The sequence below is a fragment of the Pyrus communis genome, chromosome 4, assembly GCF_041283825.1.
Source record: "Pyrus communis isolate YQ-2024b chromosome 4, ASM4128382v1, whole genome shotgun sequence".
NCBI classification, from domain to species: Eukaryota; Viridiplantae; Streptophyta; class Magnoliopsida; order Rosales; family Rosaceae; genus Pyrus; species Pyrus communis.
Window position 1 is genome coordinate 18,456,735 of NC_142568.1, and position 9,778 is coordinate 18,466,512.

General features: G+C 36.5%; 1 protein-coding gene and 1 pseudogene across 1 annotated transcript; both read right to left on the reverse strand.

The window, feature by feature from the left end:
- Window positions 1–253: 253 nt before the first annotated feature.
- On the reverse strand, window positions 254–1,709 carry LOC137722084 (protein ZW2 pseudogene; annotated as a pseudogene).
- A 2,668-nt stretch (window positions 1,710–4,377) lies between these two features.
- On the reverse strand, window positions 4,378–6,283 carry LOC137722448 (PHD finger-like domain-containing protein 5A). The gene is made up of 2 exons (XM_068461453.2): window positions 6,148–6,283; window positions 4,378–5,040 (listed from the first exon to the last, which is right to left on the reverse strand). The coding sequence occupies exon 2, from the start codon at window positions 5,034–5,036 to the stop codon at window positions 4,704–4,706; it is 333 nt and encodes a 110-aa protein (XP_068317554.1). The 5' UTR covers window positions 5,037–5,040; window positions 6,148–6,283; the 3' UTR covers window positions 4,378–4,703.
- Between the last annotated feature and the right edge of the window lie 3,495 nt (window positions 6,284–9,778).

Below are 9,778 nucleotides of genomic sequence, written 5' to 3' on the forward strand. Positions count from 1 at the left end.
AAATCTTTTTCATTAGTTTTTCTTATTAAATATAAGATAATATACATCTCAAAATTAGCATACCATAATCAAAATTATTAGCCTAACCTACCATACATTTTCGTCAAAAATAAAAACTCATAATTAACAATAGAAAACTTTAACAAAAAGTTTTCGGTATTATTTACTTTAACGAAAAATCACATATTTTTATACTAAAAAATCAATCCTAATACTATTCACTTTCCTTTTTATTTTGTCTAAAAACTTAAAATTTTCAAATTTTTTTATTAATTTTCCTTTACCAAGATAAACCACAAAATTCTCGAAAATTCTACCACCTACTAGTACTACCAATTGGACTCCCACCGCCGCCGCTCCTTCCGCTCAATTCCCTCCGCTTCTCGGCGTCCCTCTCCAACCCCAAACTCCTAATCTTCAACTGAAACTGCGCCACCGCCGTCAAAAACCTCACCGCCTGCCTCGAGCTAAGTATCTCCACCAGCTTCGTCACCATCGTCGTCCTCAGCAAGTTGGCATTCACCAGCACGGACTCCAATGCCGGCTTCAGCGATTCGATCACCGCGATGTCCTCCACGATCCCCCCGTCCCTGGCCCTCCCGTACCGCCGCAGCACGTCGACGAACGGCGGCGCCGCCACGCTCTCGTGAATCTTGGCAAGCTTGTCGTTAAGCACGCGCTCCTCGACCCGGGTCTCCTCCCTCAGCCGGGCTATATTGACCCGCTGCCGGTCGCTCAAATCGGGCACCGACTCCGTCACTATCCGGAATACGAGACCCGGTTTGTACCCGGCGATCCAAAGGAGGGTCCTTTCGTAGGAACTAAACCACTTCGGGGAGAAAACCACGAAAACATCCCGATGGGCAAGTCGCGATTTCTCGTCGTAGTACTGCTGGTAATGGAGGAGAACCCGGGATATCAAATCTCGAAGGTCTTCATCTCGGGCCTCGTCGATTGTCTGTTGGGTCGATAGGAGCTCGTCGAGGAAGTGTTCTTGCCGGACCAGCCAGCCCTCGAAGAATGCCACGAATGTGTTCGATGTATTGCCGCTGTGAGAACCGGTTGACATAACCAAAACAAAAACAGAGAAGATTTCTGGGATTTCAAAGGGGACGAAGTACAGAGAGATGGGCGTGATTAAATAGGAGATTGGATTTGAAAGGTGGGTTCTTTTGGTATTTTGATTTCGCTTTGTGGGCAAGTAATGCTAATGGGTGGGGATACTTCGAGAGCAAGGTTCATACATTTTGTTTCTTTAGGGAGAGAAAGAGGAGAGGAGAAAACAGAGGAGGTAATGGTCAGACGGAGACGCGTGTGCAGGTGGATGCCATTATATATATATATATATATATATAGAGACACAGAGAGAGAGAGAGAGAGATAGAGAGAGAGAGAGGTGAAATAGTGGGATAATAGTTAAACGGTGGCTCCACCAACTGCTGTCATTAAAAAGACACCGACTGATGAAAGAGAGAGAGAGAGGGGAGGGGGATGATGTATAACTGAAAGGTCTCGGTGGGTTCCGTCGTGTAGTGAAGCCAGAGGAGTATGAAGGTGTTTAAAGTGGTGGAGTGGAAGGAAGAAAGGAGAAAGATTCACTCACAAGAAGGGTTTTTTAATTTGTGATTCTTTTTGGGGTGTGTATTTTTTTCACAATTGTTTTTGTCAGAGCGGGATTTCGATTTGACAAGAAAGGGAAGGGGGTTTTGTGTTAGCTTAACGAGGGATTTTGGGGCTGCCCGGATGACGGGCCAACACGTCTCGAGGCGGCAAAGTGGAGGGATTGTGTGATGCCAAGTCATCGTTTCGGGTTTGGGGAGTGGGGAGGGTTACCGTCTGGGGAGGGTGTCTTTCTCAATAGGCAGTGTTTTGCATTGATTAAAAGGGAGAGTTTTTTTTTATTTAAATGATTAAATGAGACGAACAAATTTGAAATTATTATAATAATGAGTAAATAGAGTTTTAAACTCAAGACGCATCGGAGGTTGTTGGCGGGTGGCGGTTTGGTGGGGGGCGGGGGGGAGGACGTATGCAAGTTGGAGAAATGGCTATGTACAAGATAGAGTGAAGGTCGGTTTGGTTATGTGTCTTATCTCTTTGAGTGGCAATACATAATTAATTTGAGGTAGCATTTCTGTTGCATGAAAGCCTTTTTTATACAACAAAGTTCTACATTTAAGCGGGAGAGGTAATATACTATGAGGAGAGGGAGGCTGAGTTAGGCCATACAATGTGTTAGTCACTGACTAGGTATTAAACTCAATGCAAATTTAATACATTATTGCCATTCATGTAAGTCAAACTTAAAAGATCTTACTTACACATAAAGAGTGTGTTTGTTGCACCGGACTGTCTTAAACTGGACTAGCTTCAAGAACTAAGCTGAACTGGCTTAGACTAGACTAAACTAGACTGGCTTAGACTAGACTAAACTGAACTAATTTAGTGAAGCATTTGACGTAATGTCAAACTAAAAATCAAAATAATAACAAACTTTAATATTACATTATTTAATACATATCTATTAATATTTTAATGCATACTAATTAATATTTTATTATTATGCAACATTTTTCATTTTCTTAAGAACGCTCCCTCTCCCCAGAAACTTCTCTGCATTTCTCCCTCTTTGGCCCCGTCATATTCTCTTCGTTTCTCCATCTTTTTTCTGTATTTTAGATCCTTCAAAACTATTTTTTGCAAAAAAATTTCTGCAAAATTTCACATTCCCTAGAAACAAGCTGATGGATTATTTCTCCATCTGATCAAGTTATTACTGCCTGGCTTTGTTCCTTCAATCGTTGCTGTTGAAATGTTGAGATGTTTCTTTTATTCAATCATTTGCTTTAGTAGCATTTTATCTCCATTTTCAACATATATGAGCTTTAGGAAAGCCTATATCTGCCCTTGATTTGATTTGCTTCGTCAATTTCTCTTTTCATTTTTTCATGTTTGTAAATTCTTCGAAAGGTTGAGATGTTTGGTCTACAGTCGGAGCGTGTGGTTGAGACCGCCGTCCTGATTTTGCAGTGCGAGATCGCCGTCTTGCATTTGCAGTGCGAGACCGCTGTTGCTGTTGCTGTTGATGTGCGAAGGACGAGATCCATGGATCTGAAAGCAGAAAGGGCGAGATCGACGAAGCTCGCAGAGGATTAGAGGAGCGAACGAAGCTGGTCTTAGCAGTCCGGCTGTGTTTGGAGGGTCTTGAGGCTTTAGTGAACGCGAGTCCCTCCTAGTCCCACTAATGCTAATCCCTGAAACTAACAAACACAGAATTAGACTAGATGTTAGTCTAGTCCAATCCAATGAGGGCTAAGGAGGGCAAACAAACACGCTCAAAGAGCAATACTACTAAGTGATTGAAGATTGCAGTGAAGTTGAAGGGTAGGAGACAAATTTTCAATGACTTTTACTGATGACAGAAATTGGTTGCCATGAGATATATTCAGCAACAGGCTGCTGCTGTATAGATATTTTTGTTCAAATTGGTTCATGACGTGTTCCAGTTGCTCGAAGTGATGATCTTATAAGAGATGCTGGTGTTGCCAATTGGCAATTTTGACCAGCCAATGATTGTACTGGGGACTGCTACGTGGCATGGGAGATAAAATTTGGTTGTTCTTATCGAACACAGATCCTCTTCGGATCTGTGCAACCGGAGTTTAGGAATGGATCTGAGTCATTGAAATTTGATTAAACGGCTATAATTATTATAACTTTTAGAAGAACCCTTTATTTGTAACCATTAGATCAAATTTCAATGGTCCGAATCCATTAATCCCTGAGTTCTGGTTGCACAGATCCAGAGAGGCTCTGTGTTTGTTCTTATCACCTCAACAGGTCTCTCTATTTTTTTTTTTTTTGGTACATGAAGCGGGAAACCCAATAAGGTTTGATGTAACGACCGACAATACAACTATTTCTTAATTATTTATCCTCGTTCGTAAATTTACGAGTGCTTCAATTTGTCGTACATGTCAGAATGATTTGTATTTTACCATGGACTAATATACGTATACTTACATATTGAAATATATGGTTTTTCAATAACCTTATAGAGCTTGATCGAAATCTGAATGGTTGTTATCAAAATCTGTATGGTTGGATCATCAACCAAAGGTGTAGATCTGTAGGGCATAAGTTTCAAATCGCATTGTATACAGGTGTTTTTTCTTTTGACTACCCTAATCTACGGGAAGGTGATCGAATTCTGGAGCAAAAGGTCGGACAAGACACGCTATCTGGCCAAAATCACTAAGCGAAATGAATTCAATTGAGATTTTGAAGGATTTTGAAAGACCATTAACCAACAAGCAATCTTTAGCAGAATCCCTTCGCAACTCCAGCAGAAGATAAAAAGTAAATGCCAAGTTGAGATAATGAACATAAAATCGCATATTTAAAATTGGATTAACAAAGCTCCAAGTACACTGAGGAGTTCAAACATCCATAGATGGATGCCACAGATTAACTACAACGATTACGACGGAGAATTACTTAAGTCATAAATTACTTCACTAGACTAGCCAGAGAATGAGAGTAGGTTGGAAATATATCGAACGAGAAAATACAACAGTCAAACATACGAGCAGGAATAAGCAAGCTTCCGAAGAAAAACACCTGATTGTAATATAGTCTAAGCCTCAATGATGAACACAACAAAATGATTTCCGGAAGCTAAACGAAACTTGACCTGCTAAAGATCATCTTTTCTTGAAACCATACTTCTTCCGTTCATAGAACAGATCTGTTTTGGCACTTCCCAGATTCACAATTTTCGGACAGCCATCTCTATCTTTCTCCTGCTGAGTACACTCTTTGCAGTAATAAGCATCAGAAATTCCAACCCCTCCACAGATAACACACCTTCCCTGGAAAGATCCATAATTGCACTCATCGCAAACCCGAACAAGCGTGCAAGGACGCACGTAAGAGTCACAAATTACACACTTACCGTCACACTTCTCACACAACCTTCCAATAGCTATTCCAGGTTGCTTCCGGCACATAATCAGGTCAGGATGATGCTTCGCCATGTTCCTGCAACAACCAGGTAAAGTAAGCTGCTGTCCAACAGATAGAATAAGGCCAAATAGCAGTAGAAACGGTATCCAAACATTAAACAACACAAAAAAGAGATTAAAGAGCAATATAATTAAAGTTGGAAACTTGGAATGAAGATAATTGAGTCCTATAGCAAGAAACACAAGAGGAAGCTCTGATTTCTGAAATTATATTGATAAAACTGAATACATTCATAGCCTATTTATACTACAGGACAGCAGCCTAGAATTCCTAATCCTTGTTTATAAGAAATCCTTATTCTACTAGGAACTACCAAATTAATCCTATTCCGACTAATTAATAAATCCTAATCCTATAAATAAAGACTACACAAAACATAAAAAACTCCCAAATTAACTAGAACCCTAGCCAGCTATCTGACTAGCAGACTCAATTAGCTTTCGAGAGCGCCTTAGATGCTCCTACATCAACTGATAACGCTACAACAAATTCAAAAATTTACGATTAAGCCAAACCGATAATGCTACTACAAATTCAAAAATTTAAGATTAACCCAATTTGCAAATCTGCATAATTTCAACAATTTCATGCCAAATTGCAGGGTGCTTATATTCACAAACCATGAAAGTTATGCTAAATCGATCAGCTACGAATATTTGCAAACCCTTTTACAACTATGCACAAAAACAATAAAAGTGGTTTACTTTTGTTATACCAATTCATCAGAGTATGAACTAACAAAGAATGTAAATTCAAGAAAATGTGCAATTTCATCTTCAATGAAAAGCAGTTCATTGCCCCATAAGTACAAAAATAAAAACCCCACAAAAATCCCATTTTTTTTTCCTTTTTTTTATTTCTAATTACTCTTTCAACTTCTGGGCGCTTGCGATATTGCCTAATTCCCATCACAGAAACCAAATCGTGGAATTTAAAAAGGCTGTGTAAATAGATGAAACGATTAATGAATTGAACAGAAAAGGAACCCTAAAACAGGTAATCGAATGCGCATTCGGCTAGAAATTTGAATTTCAGATGGAACAAAATTCAAAATTAAGCAGCAGTTTCTACATACGCGAAAGCTAGAGAGGAAGAACGAATAGCTAAAGGACCAATGCTTACCGAAGATAGCTGGAGAGGACTCGGATGAAGACTGTATAAGAGATGAGAGCACAAATGGGGGATTGGCGCGATTGGGGAAGTAGGACTCGGCTTACTGAGAGAGAATCGAATGGGGCTAATGTTTTGTTTTCTTTTTCCTTTTAAATTTCAGTTAAAAATGCGTACAACAATTTCGATTTATTTATTTATTTATTAATTGAGTAAATGATTTTCACACAGCTCTTTTAATTTTGTACAGTTATATTAATAAGTCAAACGAAAATAACGGATAAGATTTAACATAGTGTGTGGAAATTAAAAAGAGTTTATGTTTATAACTTTTCTTTTATAAAAATGGCTTTATATAATTTGAAACACTTAATGAACTACTATAAATAATAGGCTTTTTAATCAAAATTTTCATTGAAATTTGCATAACACATTACTCTGGTCATTGAGTTTTGGAATCAATAGAAGTGGTTCCTGAGATTCTCCACTATCAATCATTTGGTATTCCGTGCAAAATTATGTTAAATAAGGATTAAAATGACAAATATATCCTCAATTTTATAAACAATAGGCCAAAACGATTTAACAAAAATTAAAGGTATTTTGGTCATTTTATTCTTATTTAATGGAATTTTTTCACGAAATAACCAAAATGACTGATTATGGACAATCTCAGTGATCAAAGTAAAAAGTAAGAAGTTATGCAAATCTCAGGAACCATTTTGATTAAAAAGTCAAAATAATAAGAACAAAAACAAGAGAGCAATGGTGATAGTACCGTAAATGAGTTTAAGTTTGGATGCAGTAGCAGTATCTTAACTAAGTTAAAGTTTGGTGTATCGGCAATTATTTCTTCATAAATTTAGCAATTGTCCTTATGATTAAAAAAAGTTCATTAAATATTTAAGAAAACTAATGAAAATGACTTGAAAACTTTGAGTTTTAATCAAAATGACAAACAGGTGTTGTAAATGAATAGCACTAGGAGTGACTTTTTAGAGTAAAAATGTTCTTAAAATTAAAAGAGAACAGTATTATGAGTGTTTCGTTAAGACTCTCATATTTATTTGGATAGAAATAAGTTTGTGAGGCCTTTTACCTTAATTTTCTAAATTTTGATTTTTAGGGTGGGAGGGTAAGGAAAAGGATTCTCGCCAGATCCTTTTTCTGGAGATCCTAGGGATCTCGCGATCGTGATCGTTCATTGTATCGTGCAGTCATTTTTCGTTAGGTACTATTTATATTTAATTTTAAATTTTAAATTTTAAAATAATTTATTACCGCACGATGTACGTAAATGATTACGATTACGAAATTCCTAGAATCCCTAAAAAAAAGAATCAGGCGATGATCTTTTTACGAGGGTAAATTAGCACGTTTTGGTAGACTCAAAAACTAAAATGAAAGCGGAAACGAAAAATAGAAAAAAAAGCCCAAAAGTTAAACATAGTTTGTAAAATAAGGAACTGGTATATTATGTGAAAGCACGGAACTGTATAACTTTGTTAAAATAATAACTTGCAAAATTCCGTCATTATTTTTTAGATTTTAATATTTATTTATTCAATAATATGTTCACAAACAGGTCGAATGTGTGAATTTTATATGCATTATTGAAAAATATGTGAAAATAACGTGTTTTAAACATGAAAGTACATACGCACGTGCCATGTATCATACGTTGGAGTTAAAAAAAAAAAAAAAAAGTACGATCTAACTAATCATTAATATGGATACATAAAATGAATTTGAAAAAATTATGTATGTAGTGTATAATACGTAAATTATACACAAATTTACTAATTATGAAGTTAAGTAACAATGCTATATATTTTGAGAGTTGTTAACAGCACTTAAAAAAATTCATTCCGTTCTTTACTAATAAAACATATTATACGAAATTTTAGCAATTTTCGTATTCCCTAAACCCTAAATTTAATGTTTTATTTTATACAAGTGATTTTATAGAGTGGGAAATCGCTCCTAGGACTTCAACTACAACAGAAAAAAATGCTCCTTTGGAGCTATAAGTCCCTTTCACTCCAGACCCCTCGCACTAAACATTAATGTTAAGCTCTCACCATCACTCAAGTTTCAGCTTCTCTCGTCTACAATAAGGTATTGATACTTCAAAAATTTCATCCGCACATTTTCAAGTGAAAATCTGTTTTATGTTTCCATTTATGAATAGTGCAAAATAACTTTTTAGAGCACCGATAACAACAAATATTGAGATTAAAGAAAAATGTAACTAGCAATGTTGTTACTCATCCACCTTCTCTCACACTCCTATCTCACCATTTGCAAATTCTATCAAAGCTGCTAGCGGTTTGTGACTACTTTTGCAGAGTAAACCATTCAACAACGAACACAATTTTTTTTTGTCCAACAAAACCCACCAATAATTAAACTTCTAAATGCACCACATAAATAAAGAATTCGAAAGCTTCAAGTCGTATAATTAACAAACCACAAACATCAATGAGACAAAATTCAAAGCAATAGCAGGAAAAAGAAAGCAAAAACAGAAAGAAAACCTTGGTGTGTACAGAATGGAAAATATTATTGATGAGTGATCATGTCCTTTCTCCTTTGAGAAGCATGCTTTGTCCTTCTCAAGTCTTTTTAAACTTTGAGGTATGAGTTTCTGATTGCGCTTATTTTTCTAACAACCACTTCCATCAGCATCTGCTCCCCTGGTGACATTGCACCGCAAGAGAGTCATATCTGTATCACTGAAACCAAACATTCCTTTAATTTCTTTGCTTTCACCGGATCACGATTGTTACGTCTGGATGGAGTTTATTCTCGCATTATGTCATCGTTGACATCACCATCTGCTTCGAGGTCGAGGACAATTGAAGGGTCAACAACGTCCATGACATGGTCAGGCAAAGCCATCGCTACGAATTGGTAAATGCTAACGCCACCATTGAACGTGTCATTAGTAGGTTTTTTTTCCTGTGAACATTTCCAGCAACAATATCGAATCGCTTTAAACATCTCCAGGTATGGAAACTTGGCCTCCCGTGCCGTACTCTAGCAGGACATACATACAATAAGATGTTGTATGTAGTTGACCATTAGAACAGTATCTTGTTCAGATTTTTATGTAACTTATTTTCCAAGGAAACAGAGGCAGTCGCATATTTTTCATAAATAGGATTAATTAGTTGGTTTGCAATTTTTATCATTCCTCAAAACATTTCTTAAGAACATTTCTTGAAAACAATTTTCTTTAAGAATCAAAAACTTAATTGGTTTGCAATTTAAAAATTTAAAATCTTACGACTTAAACTAAACAAAGAGATCTAAAAAAAAGGGGTCGCAGGAGAGGGAGAAAGAGGAGAGAAGGAAAAAAAGTAAGAGATTTTTCAAGGAAAGAGAAAGAAGAGAGGATCAGACGAGATAAGAGAGGAAGATGAGTGAGAGAAAGAACTTAATGTTAAGCTCTCACCATCACGCAACTTCTTGCTTCTCTCTTTTACAAGTGAAAATTTGTTTTATGTTTTCACTTTTTTTTTTTTTTTTTTTTTTTTTTGTTAATTATTTTATGTTTTCACTTATGAATATGGGAAAATAACATTTTTAGAGCTCCGATAACAACAAATACCAAGATTAAAGAAAAATGTAACTAGCAGCG

What these genes read in the sequence shown, in the direction of transcription:
- LOC137722448 (XM_068461453.2), bottom strand. Translation starts at nt 5,036, where the DNA reads ATGGCGAAGCATCATCCTGACCTGATTATGTGCCGGAAGCAACCTGGA.